Source organism: Gopherus evgoodei, chromosome 13, assembly GCF_007399415.2.
Source record: "Gopherus evgoodei ecotype Sinaloan lineage chromosome 13, rGopEvg1_v1.p, whole genome shotgun sequence".
NCBI classification, from domain to species: Eukaryota; Metazoa; Chordata; order Testudines; family Testudinidae; genus Gopherus; species Gopherus evgoodei.
The window spans coordinates 33146227-33163475 of record NC_044334.1 but is presented as its reverse complement, the minus strand read 5'-3'; the positions used below and the strand labels follow the sequence as shown (position 1 = coordinate 33163475).

Below are 17249 nucleotides of genomic sequence, written 5' to 3'. Positions count from 1 at the left end.
GCACATTTGAAGTTGTCTTTTATGAGGCCCATCAGTGTAGAAATTCACAGATGATAGTATCAGCTGGGACAGATTAAAAATAAAGAGGGACACAGAGAAATTAAAAATCTGAGCAGAGAACAAGATTCCTTTCAGAAAACTGCAAACTAGCACATCTGGAAAGGAGGTAGAAGTAACTGACACAATGGGAGGGAGAAAAGTGGGAAGCAACAAGTGCCCTGGGGGTGACCGTGAAAAACAAAGTCAACATGTATATGCAAGGGGTGATGGCTACCACAGAGAGCCATGTGGGTTAGGTCTTTTACAGACAGGGATCATGGCACAAAGCAGGAAAAGGACAGTTCCTCTCTGTTCAGCTGAGGCATGACTGCATCTGGATTATTGCATTTTCTAGCACCACATTCCCAGAGAGATCAACAATTTGGAAGTAATTCATGGGAGAACAAAAAAGAATGCAGGGGGGTGGCAGAATTGACTTCTGAATAGAGCCCTGCAACCTGACCCAAATCCTATGGGGCCTGACTACAGGCATCAGGGTCAGGTTGGATGAGAAAACAACTGGACTCTCTTGGGCTCAGGTCAATTCAGTTCTCCTCCTTTAGCCCATGGGATCAACACAGCAGGGGGCAGTGTCAGAGGATGAAGCCATTGTTGCACATTATTGCCGCTGTGCCGGCCCCATGAGCAGGATGCGGTGGCAGTATCCGGTTTGGGGGGAAGGGTTGGGACCAGGATGGGAAATGATTCAACCTTCTCAGGGTGAGGTGAGTGGGCTTGGGGCCCGTTCAGGTTGGGCTGCAAAATTGGGCCCGAGCAGACCTCTACTTCTGAAGACAGACTGACAGAGCTGTCTACGGCCGATGCGGCCAAGGGATGACTGTGAGGGAGACATGATAATACCATACACCTATCTGAAAAGTGTGAACACCAAGGAGGGAGAGGAATTTTTTAGTATAATACATTTAGGTAAAAGTAGGAGTAATGGGATTAAACTAAAAGAAGACATACAATTTAGACTTTAACAACAAGAAAAATGCCCCACCTGCGAGACAGGTTTATAAGGTTACGACACAGTCTTTCTAGGAAAACAGTGGAAGCTCAGTCATTAGGGGCTTTTAAAATTAGTTTGGCCAAAACAGTGGCAAATGGCTGCTGGGAATGCTCCTGTATTAGCAGGGAAATGGACTGGATGAGCCAATAGGTCTTTTCCAGCTCTGTCTCCTGTGAGTCTGTAAACCTATGTGACCTGCATGCCAAGGTCACAAAGCACTTTGGAATGTTCAAAGCCAATCAGATCTCTTGACTGGCTAAACATTCCAGTGTGCTGCTTGAAAAGGGATGCTTCTGCAAACTGCAATCAGAACACACAGCTCCACTGGGGAGAAGCTCCTTCCATTAATTTTTAAATGTAAGGAGGATTTTTTTTAATTGAAAATTGTCACTGATAATTTATGAATGCATAAGCTTCAAGTAGCTCTGGATTATGCAACAATTTTATTCTTTAAAACCAAAAGAGATTCATAATTAATTGAGTAATTCAAATAATTAAAGTACAAGGAGGCCAAGACTAGCAGTTCAGTTCTGCTCATAAGGGCTAGTGGGGGATGGCAGACTGGGGCAGGGGCTGAATGGGAATGGAGACACAGGGTTACAGGGGGGAGGAGGTGCAGAGCTACACAGGGACAGGGGGTGGTTGGGTGGAGGCACAGAGACACATGGGAATGGGGGAGAGGGGACAAGGACACATGGGGATGGGGGGAATGGGTGTCTGAGTGGGGGTGGAAGGACATATGTGGCCAGGGGGTGCAGGAACACATGGAGACAGGGGCAGATATGCCTTACTGAATGGGAGAGGTTAGGGGTCAGCCAGGGTCTGCATGGGGGGAGCTACCTAACAATTCCTCCCCGCCCCTCCCAAAAAACTGTTCCATACTTTTCCCACCCATACCCAGCAACCCTCCAAGTTCACACCCAGGCTCCTTCCCAGCAATTTACTTCCCTCTCCCTCAGCTCCTCCATCACCCCTGTCTCCACCAAGCCTTTGCACTACGGCTGAGGGGTGCCAGAAATATGGTTCTGTAGTGAGTTGAAATGAATTGTTACTCAGAGTTCTGTATTAATATGCATAGTAAGGAATCTATTTGTCAAAAAACATTTCCTGAATCCTTTTTGTTGTCTGTATTGACACAGACATACTTGCTGAAAGGGATTTTGAAATAAATAATCAAAAATAATTTGAACTGGTGCAATTATATTGTATATTTGCTGAAATGTTAAAATATTGTGTGCATCATTTTTTTATTGCAGAATTCCCTCAGTAGAAAATATATAGATAAGGTCCCTTCAGTGCTATAATCTCAATAATATGTCATCATAAGAAAGGAGTGTCGGCTAGGAATAAGAGCAGGGAGTCAGTTCACTTGGGTTTTATTCACATTCTTTTACTAACTTGCTAAATGGTGTTGAGCAAGTAACTTAATTCCCTGTGACACAAATCATCTGTAAATGGGGATCATGTTTACCATTCTCACAAGGGTGCTGAGATTCTTAATTCACTAGTATTAGGTAAGTGCTTTGAGATTTCTGGATGAAGATGCTAAAGAAGGGCACAGTATTATTAAAAGAGATTATTGCTAGTCCTATAGTGTACTTTTACTGTATACAGCCCATGTACTCCGCTGTGTGTAAAAGGACAATGCTCTCTTTATAGAGCATTATATCATCCTGATCTGTAATAACAGCATTTTGCATGATGAGTTCATGCCTGAGGACAGAAGGGTAAATATTGATTATGCTGAAGGTGCACCAGGCCAAGTTCTATACTGAATTACCCCCATGCATTTCCCCATGAAGTCAGGCAGAATTTGGTGTGGACACATGGAAAGCGGATGTAATTTCATGAAACTGCTCTACCTCATCCTGTTGCAGTTTCTCTAGCAGTACGGTAACAACAATAGCCAGCTTGGTCTCAGCTATAAAGGCAATCCTGAGGGCAATTTTGTCCTTATCTTGGTCATCCATATGTGCCAAGAGGGAAACAACCTCATTATAAACACCTGAAATTAAATAAAAGGATTCAGCTGGTTACCACTGATAGTAGAAATTGGTGCTGGTCTCTTTAATTTACTATTTAGTAAAGATTCTGCAGGTACCCAAACACTGTGAGAAGTAGACCTGGGAATCATGTAAACCCTCTTCCTTCCTCCTGATGACCAGGTTTGTTTGCTGAAGGACCCACTGTGTTGAGGGGAGGAATCATAATGAAGAAAATTTGCTCCTTTCAAGTAGATCCCCATGTAAAATAATCTTCCTTTCTCTCTTTACTATCAATTGATGAGGTTTGATAGCATACAGAATAATAATTTATGGCCCAAATTTTCAAAACTAGGTGCCTAAATTTAAGCTCCTAAATCCATATTAAGGCACCTATACCCTGATTCAGCATCCTAATCACATGCTAAACTCTAAGCCAACAAAGAGACTAAAGTTAAGCACATGCTTAAGAGTTTTGCATAGTCAGGGCCTCGTTTTCAAAAATCCTGAGCACCCACATGTCCTATTGGCTATGCTGGGAACTTGTGGGGGCTCAGTATCTCTTGAAGATCAGGCCACTTTTCTAGACCTCACTATGAATTTAGAAGCCTAACTTTAGGCCTCCTGTTTTGAAGAAAGCCTTTCATCTTATTTCATGGTAGTTTAAATACTTGCAGAGAAAACTCATGGAACAGAGTTCATCCAGTTGCCTGTAGAGGTCATAAAGGAATTTTTCCCCATGCACAATTGGCTAGGTGTATGCTATGAGTGGGGTGGGGTAGTTCTCTCCAACCTTCATCTGAAGCATCAGGGACTGACCATTGCAGGAGATGGGGACACCTGGTAGGGTGGACCAGTGCTCCAAGATTGGTCAGAGAATCTGTTTCCTTAGATGTCCTGCTCAAATGCTCAGGGTCCAACTGATCTCCAGAGTTGTGGGTGGGAAGGAATTTTCCCCTATTCAGACTGGCAGGGACCTTTGGGTGGGAGGATGGGGCACTGATCACCTGCTAGGATCATCTGGGTATATCTGACCTAATCAATTCTCTACCATTGCAAGGGCCTCAGGCATTAGTGGAACCTCAGTCTCTCCTGTCATCTCCCTATGGCACACAACAGCTTAGTCTCCTAAAGACTGAAATGTTTTAGTCCAAGATAAGTTTTTGGGTTCAGTGTAGGGTTGCTAGGTCAAATGTAATGGTTGTGAAATACAGGAAGTCAGACTAGATGATCTAATGGTCCCTTCTGGCCTTAAACTCTATGAAACAGCTGATGTATTAAAAAAAATCAGAATTTTATCTCCCATGTGTCTCTTAGCTGTAGGCAGAAATTCTCCAGGAGCCTTAATATTTAAAAAGAAATCTGAAATGCCATATGCATCTGTCTCCATTGTAACAGCATTCCAAAGCACGAAGGAAGAACTAACAAGATTTCCCCTTCCCAGGAAAGACTGCTTGAGGTTAGGTGATTGCCCATCCTTTATGCAAATTGCATCCTTCAGTTCTAACGCCCAGATGCAAACTGAATCATAACTGTAACCTACACTGCCCATCTAGTTGCAGTAGTGATAGCGTGGGATTAGGCGCAGTAGTGTTGCTAAGAAATGTGACCCCATGCTTTCTTATCCTGCATTTAAGATATTAGCAGAGCTTCATTTAGACAACCAGAGGAGAAGCCCTTCTGCATTTTTTGTTCTAATATCCCCCATCTCTGATGGATTCCACAGTTAGATCTTGGCTCCATGGATGCAGAAGACACAAAATGAGGACCCATAATAAACATAAACAACTGGGACAAAAGAAGGAAGACCTTCCCCATAACATTCAATAGAAACTCAGATTCTCAGGAAAGTTTCCAGGTCCAGAGGCTGTAGGCCAACTCCTCAACTGGTGTAAATCAACACAGCCTCAAGGAAGACAACAAGTGACACTAGTTTACAGCAGCTGAGGTTCTGGTCATAGAAATGGAGAATATTACAGCTAATCTATCTGTATGCCTATGCTTTCTGAATGTGTGTGAATATAGAATGGATATAGAAAATACAATGCTGACCCTTACCTCTGTCGGTTACCTCCTGCTCAGTCACAAATTTATTCATGTTTTAATCTTTCCTCAACACTTCCTCCAGTTCTTTCTCCAAAAAGCTCCCGTACTGATAGGCAGCTGCCTCTCAGTCTGTCATGGCCAGGATAGACAGTTCAGATTATGCAAGCGCTATTATGACATCGATGTGACTGTAGCATATCACATAATCTGCGGCTGACCAGGTATGTGCGGTAATTATATGGACAAGATCCTCAAAGGTATTTAGGCTCCTAACTCGCACTGAAATCAGTAGCTGTTAGGAACCTAAATACATTTCAATATCTGGGCCCATACACGTAAGCAGTCCAATAGGTGGCTACATTTGCTCCAGTGTAGAATTTCTCATTCTCTCTACATCATTTTGAATTTTGGTTTAGTCCCTCTCTCTGTTTGCCACACTTTCCAATATTGGTTTTATCTGAAAATCTGCTCCTGGTTGAATTTATATAAAACAAAAGCACCAAACAAAGAAAGAGAAGAAACTGCCTTGGAGAATGCACAGTGACCCTTGAGTGTGGTTGGTTGGTCTCCTTTGCTTTTTAATTTGGTTGATCAAAAAGCCTGATGAAACCTTATTGAACTGTATTAAAAATATTGACTTTATGTTGTTTTACAATGAATTGAAATTTATACTTAATTTCCATGTCCTGCCAAACAAATCAACTAAATTAATTTTTGTTGTGTTTAATATGGTATGGTGTCATAGGTATGGCCATATGTAGAGTCAGCTCTTGATTTTGGAAGTGATGTTGCCTTTAAAGCATTCAGAGTGATAACACTCTTTGCAGTAAACCATATGGAAAAAGAATTCCAATTACATTTGTCCCTTGCTATGATTTTCAGGTCATTAAAAAACTTCTGATGGAGCCATATTGCCCTCTTACTACTCTTTCTATCTTTCCTTTGCATTGGTGGTTGTGCCTTTAATATTGTTTCCTTGAGAAACTGCCAGCTTTCCTGAACTCCTTTATGCCTTAGATATTTTCCACATGGGTGGCTACCTACCAATTCTCTGAGTATGTTAAAGTCTGTTTTTTGTAGTCCTTCTTCTATCATTCTCACTCCTTCCTTTCCTTAGAATCATGAAGTCTATCATTCATGATCACTTTCACCCAAATCACCTTCACCTTCACAACCAGCTCCTCCCTGTTGGTCAGAATCAAGTCTAAAATGGCTGTACCCCTGGTTACTTCCTCCATTTTCTGAACCAAAGCATTGTCCTCAGTATATTTCTGGAACTTACTGGATAATTTTGTGTTTTGCCATATTCCTTTTTCAACAGATGTCTGGGTAGGTAAAGTCTCCCATTATTAACAGAAATATCCAAAACACAAATCCTGATATTTGTTCTAGAAATGCCTCATCTCCCTCCTCTTCCTGATTTGGTGGTCTGTAATAGACCCCTACCAGGACACCACCCCTGTTTTTTCCCTCTTTTACCTTTACTCAGGGATTTTTGACTGGTCTGCTTCTCACCTCCTTCTGGACCTCAGAACAAGTGTACAATGCAACACTTCCTCTCTTTTTTTTCCTGCCTCTCCTTCCTCACCAAGCTATAGCCCTCTATACGAATATTCCAGTCATGAGATTTAGCCCATCGAGTATCTGTGATGCCAGTTAAGCTCAGTTATGACTGATGTACTAAAACTCCCAGTTCTTACTGTTTATTCCCCATTATTATTACTCCTTGCATTTGTGTATAGACATCTAAGATGTTAAGCAGATGCCTCCATGGATTTCCCTCATTTCTCCTATAATTCTACTGCAATTTTCCACATCTACTTCTCCCCAAAGATCTAGTCCTCTATTAAGATTACCTTTTTTCACCTGATGGCTTTTTTCACCTGCCCCCTCTGAACTTACTTTTAAGCTCTTCTCATAAGGTTGGTGAGTCAGTGCATGAAGATGTTCTTCTCCTTCTTGATCATACAGACCCCATATCTTCCCAGCAATCCTTCCTACAATAGCTCCGGTGGAGCTGCCGCAGTCATGCCTGCAGACGGTCGGCTGCTCGCGCGGCTCCAGTGGACCTCCCACAGCCATGACCGCAGGAGCTCTACCGTAGCTGTGGACCAGCAGACCCTCCGCAGGAATGACTGCGGCAGCTCCATCGGAGCTGCTGGATCAGCACAGGGGGCGGCGAAATGGCTGTGTGCCTAGGGCGCAAGAAACCCTAGTGCCGGTCCTGCACCCCAGGCCCCTGCCTCCCCAGAACAGAGAGACCACAGCTATGACTGGTGAAGCAGCTTTCATCGGTATATCTGTTCCCAAAAGACATTGATGCTATCTCTGGGTTTCAGTGGAAGCTCTCCCCTCTATTAGTCATTCCTGCATGTTTTCTGCCAATTACATCCAGATGAATCCTTTTTTATCCTGGAATAGATGAACAGTCACGCAGATGAGTTCCCGTTGAATGAACATAGCACTCGGTAGGGAACAATTAAATGGTGTGACACTCTTTTTCAAGAATGCAGAGCTATGTTTCACCTCTGTTTCCCATTTTGGGGTCTGAAGAGATTCCAAACTGCAGTTAATAAGCACCTTGGTAGCACAGCCGAGTTGAAGACTAAAGAGATCCAGGTGGACATTTGCAGACCGCGTGAGTGAGCTGTTGAACTGTATGAAATTATTGACTGGAGTGGCTTGTGGAAGTGTAGAGGTGTGTGGGGGGGATGTGTGATGGATAATGTAAATAACTGTAAGGGTGGGATATTTGAGGGAGGGTGATGAGAAATGTAAATCTGCCACAGATTCCCATTTTTCCCACTTCTACCCAGCCACCTCTTCTTTCCCTTATTTACCTGTGGTTTGTAAAAACATGTGCTGGCAGTCAAAGGGCACTTCTAGCCAGAGAGAGCTCATGTGTCCCTGATTTCCTATAGGCCAAAGAGAATGCAGAGTTGCTGGAGAACTTGTACAAAACCACCATCATGTACTTCTATAGCAGCTGGGAAGGGATCCGGGCAGCACTGTGGCCTGAGCAGGGCTGGCTCCAGGATTTTTGCCGCCCCAAGCAGCAGAAAAAAAAAAGCCGCAATCTCAATTGGCGGCAGCTCCACCGCGCTGCTTTCTTCTTCGGCGGCAATTCAGCAGCCGTCCTTCCCTCCGAGAGGGACCGAAGGACCCACCGCCGAATTGCCGCAGAAGAGTCCGACGTGCCGCCCCTTCCCCTTGGCCACCCCACAGCCCTCCCCCAGCTGCAGTAATTCCCCGAGTGGGTTCCCTGGGCTCCTGTGCAGTGATAAATAGTCTGCCGGACGGCTGCATGACCACACAGCTTACAGGAACTTAGTTGTCAACAACTCCTGACTAGGATGAGCAGAAATCCCTGCAGTGAAAGGCTGAAATAGACTCACTCCTTCCCAGGCCTCAGAAAGTAGCAAGATGCAGGAAAGCAGGAGACAGATTCTAACCCTCATTCCAGTGGCACACAGGGGCTGTTCATGTGTCACGGCTGCCAAGGGAGAATTCCTCCAGTGCAGATAGTGGCCCTAAGCAGTCACCATCACAAGCCCTTGTGTAGGAGTTCTGGGGCAGATGGGTACAGTAGCACATGGTGCTTCAGGGAGTCTGTGCTGTGCTGCAGCTCAGAGCGGACTTGGAACAGCCCATAACATGGAGGACACAAAAGTGACATCTCCTTCCCCATGGCTGCACTTTCTGTGCTGCACCTCCAGGCTGGACTCCAAGTTTATGCCCCTTCCATGTATGCACTACACTGCCTTCTCTCCACTTCATGGACTCAGTTGTCTCTGACTGGCCCCTGCAAAGGGCAGGGCTGATCTAAACTACACAGCTAGGTCAACATAAGGCAGCTTATGTCATCCTAATTATATCAGCGTCTACACTACAGTCTTCCTCCTGCTGATGTAAGTGCTCTACTACAGTGACATCATAACTCCACCTCCACGAGAGGCGTAAGGCTTATGTTGGTGTAGTTAGGATGGCACAGTGTCTATCCTTTGGAGAGCTGGGCAGCTGAATCCTGCTCCTGGCAGGTAGTCAGAGTGAGAAGCACCAAGGGGCTTCCCCCTGATCCCATCTGAGAGCTGGGGCGAGAAACCAGGGTGACCCTTCGCCCACTCCCTGTGGGAGCCAGTCAGCCTTGTCAGTTTCACAGCTCAGTATTTTTGGTATTTACTTCAAGTCAAGGAGTCAATGTGTAACTAAAAAAATGAAACTTCATTTGCTGCTAACAGACTTGGAGAGAGGTTGGACAGTGTGACCCTGCTCTGTCAGAAGGGAAACAAGGAGCTGCCTTCAAGAGGATTGCTCTTATGCTGAAAGCTCTGGACTGAGACTCAGGAAGTCTGGGGTCTGTTCCTGGCTCTGCCACAAACTCCATCTGTGATACGGGGCAAATCATGTGGGACCAAATTCTCAAAAGTACTCAGCACTAAGCAGCCTCCATTAGGGGAGTGTGAGCATTGGAGGGCAATGGACTGCAAACTGGGGAAGGCTAGTCCCCAACCCTACCCCTTTTGTCCAAGGCCCCGCCCCTTCTGAGTCATGGCACCAACATGTTAGAGAGCTTGCTTATTCCTTCACTCTCCCACTTCCATGGTCCTTCTCACATGAACAGAGAGCAACAATACCCAAGGTCTGAAGGTGCAAACAATTCAATGTTTATTGGGATGAACTTCCAGCAAGCTTAAATCCAAGTGCCTTTTTCCTTATTTTCGAATCCCAACTTACTTCCTGTTTGCCCCTCATTTATATAATAGTCTTAGCTATACCTTAACCAATCATTCTACTGAAATTTACCTAACCAATCCTAACATATTGTAACTTGATTAGCTAACCAATTATATCCCACCACCATAATTAGTTTACACCCAGCAAAATTAATTATACAGCAGACAGAAACAATCACAGAACCAGACAGAGACCATGCAATAAACAATAGCAAAGTGGGACCTATAATGACAAAACAATGCAGAAGCGAGGATTTCACAACTACATCTATAAAGACATAAGGGTTTTCCAGCTGTGTCTATTGATAAGTGAGTTCTTACCAAACAGAAAACTATCAAACTAAATTTCCTTTTACATCTTCTAGGCTCTTCCCTTTCTCTAGAGGTGATAGATCGGATCCCCTTTCTAACAGACCCAGATTGCCTTATTTCAATATGACTGGTTTGGAATGTGAGGATGTGACCGTAGGCTTCCCAGTTTATGGCTGCCTCTGCTGCTTAGCCAAAGGCATTGGCCTAAGAACAGGGCCTCAGACTGTCACAGTGAGAGAAGACTCTTACATTCTTTCTGTTATATCTCTATAACTAGCTAAATAATAAGCATATACCTAAATTCTTAAAGTATAGGCCTTTACAGACAGGCCTGAATATCTATATCCTAACACCTTCCACCACTTCCCCACCCACCACCACAGCCCTGAACCCCCCATCATGGCTGCTGGCCCCCATCTCAGGTTAATGCCCCTATCCCCAGAGCAGTCCTAGCCCCCCAGCCCTGAAGTGCCAGGGGGGTGGGTGGTATGGCCACATCCTCACCAGCCCTGGAGCACCAGGCAGGTGGGCTGCACCCAGAGCCCGAGCCCCAGCCCAAGCCCAAGCCATTGCACGGGTGAACTAGGAAGGATGGACCACAGTGGAAAGCAGGAGGGGATCTAGGGGTGGGGCATAGGCAGGGTCATGCCTGGCTGTTTGGGGAGGCACAGCCTTCCCCAGCTTATGATACCCACTGCCCATGAGTGTGGGGGTTCGCAATCAGAGTGTCTGGGTGCTGATCACTTCTCTGTGCTTCAGTTTCCTCATCCGTTAATACTGACCTAGCTCCCAGGGGTGTTGTGAGAATAAATCCACATTACCTGAGAGGTGCCCTAACACAATGGTAATGGGGCCTATATAAATGAGATGAGACTGGAACTGGGCTAGGAGAGTTAAGATGTGAGGGAGTTGGGGAAAGTGGAAGGTGGGATGTCCATTGGGCATGACTGGGAGGGGGAGAGGAAAAGGTGGTTGAGCCTTTGTGGCCTCAGAGTCCTGAGGGTTAAAGGAAAAAAACAAAGCAGGAAATATAACGTGCAAGAAAGAACGAAGGACTGAACACACCTTCCCTTCCATTCTGCGCTCATGGGATGGCATCTATCAGATCATTAAAGAAACCACATTTCTTCTCTCTGCAGGTGCAAAGACCCCAAGACCCAAACTGTTCTAGTGCCCCCCATCTGCTCAGGGCAGGACTCAGGGGGAACTGAAAGCTAACAGCCTCCAAAACCAGAGAGTCAGGACGATGCTCTCTGAGCCCATTCCTGAGTCACTTCCACTGGATGGCCTGAGAGTTGGCTTATGGCATGGCAGGCCTTTCAGGCCACTGGTTAGATGCCTTCATATATTGGAACCCAAACTTTAACACTAGGCCCTGGTGCAAGGTGCCTAGCTAGGTAAGATACCAGTCAGGCGCTGGTGCAAAATCCAGTCTATGTGGCTATGACTCTGTTTTCTGTGCACACCTTTAAATGTAATGACTCTAGGCCAGGGGTGCTGGAACAATTTGTATAGTGGGGGTGCTGAGAGCCATTGAACCAAACTGTAAACTCTGTATGTGATGGAAACCACTTAAGGCAGAGGGTGCGGCAGCACCTCCAGCACCCCTTGTTCCAGCACCCTCTTTCTAGGCAAAAAGTGAGAACGTGCTGCAAAAAGAGTATTTTACAGAGTGAGAGACTGATTCATTGTTGCCCTACACCCTGAATACTCAGTGATGTAAAGTAAGGGCAAAGAGGATGTAAAATGCTGCTGCCAGTGTGAGTAACTAGAGTGTTCTCATTTGGTAGCATTTTACTGCATTGATGCTTTACCATTGCTCCTCACTGAGCTGGACTAGCAGAGGATGCTACCGTTCATGATTGCGATCCATTGGCAGAACCGGCAGGAGTGGTGCTGGGCAGGTGGCGATACTGCTCAGGAGTACGTTGCATCAGCAGAGATTGCTCAGAAGTGCACACCCAAAGCCTGTCTTCAACCAGCCAAGGAGCCCTGACTAATCACCCAATGACTAAAAAGAAATGTTTCTGTGCACTGCTGGGAATGAACTGTGGGAAGCTTCTGCTGTTGTCCAGCATCATCTCTCAGCCTGAGCCTTCAGAATCAGGGTCCAAGGAGTTCTCAGTGAGGGGTCGTTCCCACTAGACAGTTGCTGTAGGTAATTTACCAACAAAAACTAAAGTGAATTAAGTAAGTGGCAAGCTGGTTTAAATGTGTATTATTTAGGTTTTTCCACCAGTTTAACTGGAGTGGTTTAAAACAGATTTACTGAAGCTGATATAATTTTTCTCCAACCCATTCCCTCAAGGAGATCATTCCATAACCAAATGCAGCTCATTGAAGTGCAGTTTCCCTTCATTTTCAGCCATTTTTTTCAAAACACAATTTTATCCCAATTTTATTCCCTCTGGTTACACTGTCAATTATAGCACTCCCCGCCCCCCCATGAGGTATTTACACTCTTGTGATACTTGGAGACAGATACCTAGTAACTCCTATTGTCAGGGCCAAAAGCGGAGTGCTCCTTTAAGGCTCAGCCCTTACCACTCCAGCAGGAGGCCAAGATACCTGAGTTGATATTTCCTGTCCTGTGCGTGTTGTTGCAAGGCACCTTTGTGGGGCTGCATGGAAAGTATCCAGAGACAAATGATCTTCGGCCAAACCAGGGTACATAGGAAATGGGACCTACTGGAGGAAGTAGAGGCTTCATATTTTCTGCCTTGTCCATTTTCATGTCTATGAGGTTTGATTAATGTCTGTACCGGTCATTTCCCACCAACCTGCCCTTTCCTGTTTTAGAGAAGGTGCTGGCTTGACCTCTAATCTCAGTGCCATATCTCTCAGCCCTTCGTCTTCTTTTTCTCCATGGCTCTGACAGCAGTTGAGGGAAATTGTAACTGCACCTGACCAACCACTGCACCAGCAGGTGGCATGTCAGTTTAACATCTCGTCTCACAGGTCACTAAGGTGGAAAGTACAGAGAGGGAAAAGCAAACACCAGTTCTTCTCCAGGGTCCAGATGAGGAACAGATCACAGAAGTTAAGGCCAGAGGAGACCCCTACATCATCTAGTCTGACCTCCAGTTTATTACAGGCCACCAACACCTCCCGGCACAATACATTAAACACAACAGAAATGAGACCAAAGTAAATGAGACCCTCAGGAGACTAGCTTACTATGTGCAACAGACAGAAAACAGGAGGGAGTGAAGTGCACCCATGCCCGAGGCTCCTGAAGTGGCAGGAGAATACTTAAGTGAGATATACCAAGGTAATCTTTGCAAGTGACCTGTACCCGCACACTGGACAGAAAGGTGAAAAAGCCCCAAAGTCACCGCCAATCTGACCTGGGGAAAAATTCCTTCTCAACCCCATACTGGCGATCAGTTAGACCCTGAGCATGTGGGCAAGAACCAGCCAGCCAAGTACCTGAGAGATAATGTTCAGTGCCAACTCAGAGTCCTGACCTGCCCAGTCCAATGTCCCATCTCCAACTGTGGCCATCCCATAAGCTTCAGAGGAAGGAGATTAAAAAAAACCCAGAATACACTGGTGGGGAAATAAACCCTTCCTGGTCCCTGCTGGTGGCCAGCTGAAATGGAACATGAGCGTTAGGAACAGAAGACATAAACCAGAAACAAGCTGTTGAGCCCTTCCCCCTGCCATTACAAGCAACCCCATCATTCAATTGCACTCATACATGTATCCAGCTCTCTCTAAAAACTAATGACATTTTTTGTCCCCACAACTCCTATTGGGAGGTTGTTCTAGAACCTTACCCACCTGATGGTTAGAAACCTTCTAACTTCCAGCCTGAATTTATTCATGGCCAGTTTATATCCACTTGTTCTTGTACCATGATTGTCCTTTAGCTTAAGTTACTCTTTACTCTCCCTGGTGTTTATCCCCCTGATGTATTTACAGAGAGCAGTCATATCCCCTCTCAGCCTTCTTTTTTGCGAGACTAAACAAGCCAAACTCTTCCATTCTCCTCTCATAAGACAGGCCCTCCATTCCGCTGCTCAGCCTAGTAGCTGTTCTTTATATCTGTTCCAGTTTTAAATAATCTTTTTTAAACATTGGTCACCAGAATTGTACACAGTATTCCAAATGATGTTTTACCAGTGCCTTGTACAATGGCATTAATACTTCTCTTTCTCTACTGGAAATGCCTCACCTGATCCATCCTAGGATCACATTTGCCTTTTTCATAGCTGCATCACAAGTGATGACTCATAGTCATCCTATGATCGACCCACACACCCAGGTTTCTCTCCTCCTGTAGCATTTCCAGCTGATGAACCTCCAGCTGGTAGCAGAAATTCTTATTATTAGGCCCTAAGTGAACTCTGTATTATTGAATTTCATCCAATTTCTGTCACTCCAGTCTTTAAGGTCATCCAGATCTGCCTGTATAATATTCTGATCCTCCTCCATATTGATGATGCCTCACAACCTTGTGCCATCAGCAAATTTCATTAGCTGATTCCTGCTTTTTGAGTCAAGGTCATAAATAAAAATATTGAATAAGATTGGTACCAAGACCGGTCCTTGAGGAATTCCACTAGTAACCTCTCACCAGTCTAGTAATTCACCTTTCAGCACAACCTGTGGCCTTCCTGTCTCTACTGCACTTCCTTTATCTAAAAAAATCAGGTATTTTCTCAAAGAAGGAAATCAGGTTAGGGTATGTGGCATGATCCACCTTTGGTAAACCCATGCTGAATTACATCCCCTTTACCATGTACCTCTAGTAATTTAATTAGTCTTTCCTTCACAATTTGTTTTAAAACCTTGCATGCTACTGAGGTCACACTAAAAGGTTGGTAACTCCCCAAATCACATTTTCCCCTTTTCTTAAATATAGATATGTGTCCCATTCTATACCTTGGGAGAGCATCCTGGAACCTCCATATTCCTCATTTGTATATAATCATGGTCTTACATATAAAGCACACCTTGTAAGATAATGGGGGAGAGGTTATGATCTGCTGAAAGTCATTTCTCTATCCATATACGTGTATCATTAATGCATATGAAGTTATGAGAATTGTGTAGTATAGTTGTCACTAAAACATGCTGTAAGGTGCGGAATCAGCCAGATATTAGCTCCCCAGAGGCAACAGCAAGGAAAGTAACCAACACCTGGGTGGGGTGTCAACCCATCAACAACCATTGTCCAGCAAGAGAGCAACAATACAATGACTCACATGCATGAGGCCACACCAGGGAAATTGCTCAACCTTGCCAGGAGACTCAGCAATGCTCCCCCAACATGACTTGTGTTTTCCAAACACATGGACTGAGGGTATAAAACCAAACACAGGGGGCCAATGCTTAGCCTTTCTCCTTCACCCACCTATGCTGCAAGCAACAAGGACACTCTGAAGACTGCAACTGGGGACTGGCCCAGGTCTGAGGGACAAATCTGTATATTAAGGACTGCAGTATCCAGTGGGGTGAGAAAAACTGATTCATCTAGATGTTGCCCAGTCTAATAGGATTGAGAGTTTAGACTCTGTGCTTATGTTTTATTTTGATAACTAACTCTGACTTTTTGCCTATCACTTCATATCACTTAAAATGTATCTTTTGTAGTCAATACTTTTGTTTTACTGTTTATCTTTACCAGTGTGTTTGTGATAAGTGTGTGGCAAATCTGCTCAGGTTTTGCAAAGGCTGGTGTATATCTACTTTCCACTGATGAAGTGGTGAACCAATTAATAAATCTGCATTGCTCATCCGGAGCAGTGCAAGACGGTATATTCCTGAGGTACAGTGCTGGGAGCTGGGGTGATTTAGCTCTGGTGCCTCTCTCTGTGTGATTCATGAGTGGCTTTGGGAGCATTCATGCAATCTAGGTAGGTGTGGGGCTCCACATACAGTTGTACTGAATGATAACAGCACCTGCAGGGATTTGCTGCTGGTCACTAGCAAGACATTGTGAGAGACAGCCCAGGTTGGAGAGAGTTAAGGGGATACTGTGGTCCCTCAGTCCCTGGCTGCACCCTGGGGATCCTGTCACAATTTGATGTTAGCTATTCTCCAGGCATATAGGACGACCCCCCAAAAGATTTATTAAAAGATCTTCGCTCTTGGACTAGCAATCTTATGCTCCAGTTCTTTCAACATTCTGAGGTAAAAGTTAATCCGGTACCCCCAATTTTGAGCACATTAGGCTCTTTAAGTTTTTTCCACCTCCGCTGTGGTAATTTCCATTCCATCAGCCATACTGCCTACATGCACATGTTTCATAATATCATTGTTACTGAAAACCAAGGCAAACTATTCATTTAGTTTTAGGGACCATAGCTACATTAGGTTTAACCTCCTTCCCATCCACACTGTATACTGGCTCAACCTCATCCTTCTGTATTCTTTTTTTTGTTTATATAACTAAAAAACCCTCGTTATTATTTCATTTTCGTTCACAGCTCATTCAGCTTGATTTTTAATTTTTCTCACTTTATTCCAACATTTTCTAACCTCCACAATGTAGCTGTCTTTGCTGATCAACTCCTAATAACCTTTCTGAGGTGGTTATTCATCCACATGGGTCTTATGCCTTTCCCTGCTTGTTTGTTCCCTTTCCTTAGTATGCAAATTTCAGATAATTTTTGTATAGCTGATCTGAAAAAATTCCAAGCTTCCTCTGCATTGAAGTTCTTGAGCTTGTCAGGACACATGTTTCACTGCATCAGCTGACCAGTTAACACCTGGTCACTGAGCACCCCTGGAAAGAGTATGTCATGGCGCTAGTGTCAACTCACCTGGAGCTGATATTACTTAGTGCAACTAGTTTAACTGAGTGAGAGCAAAGGCTTTCTTGGTTCAAGCTGTGGTTTCAGCAGCTGATAACACTCAGCATCCCAAAGTCAGGTGTGCAGTTCTTGAGAGACCACCTAGGGCTGCTGAGGTGATGAAGAGACAAGGGAGAGAGCAAAGATCAAGGTATTCATCTGTGAAGAAAGGAGCTTCCAACCAAGGTGCAGCCTGCATGATGAGCTTGTGGCTAAATTGCTCACCCCACCTTGTCTAGCCTGTGAAAGCAGCAAACTCAGCCTTACATTGCTAGTTCTACACCTGCTTGGTTTTGTCTCTGAAGAACAAGACTATTTTTCAGAT

General features: G+C 44.7%; 1 protein-coding gene across 1 annotated transcript in view; it reads right to left on the bottom strand.

Annotated features, from left to right (window-relative positions):
- The window catches only part of LOC115660743 (zinc finger protein 883-like), a 573128-nt gene that overhangs the window by 271662 nt on the left and 284217 nt on the right, over positions 1–17249 (bottom strand). Inside the window, exon 6 of the mRNA XM_030582399.1 lies at positions 8776–8789. Within this exon, the coding sequence (XP_030438259.1) occupies positions 8776–8789 (14 nt within the window). The remainder of the gene's footprint in view (positions 1–8775; positions 8790–17249) is intronic.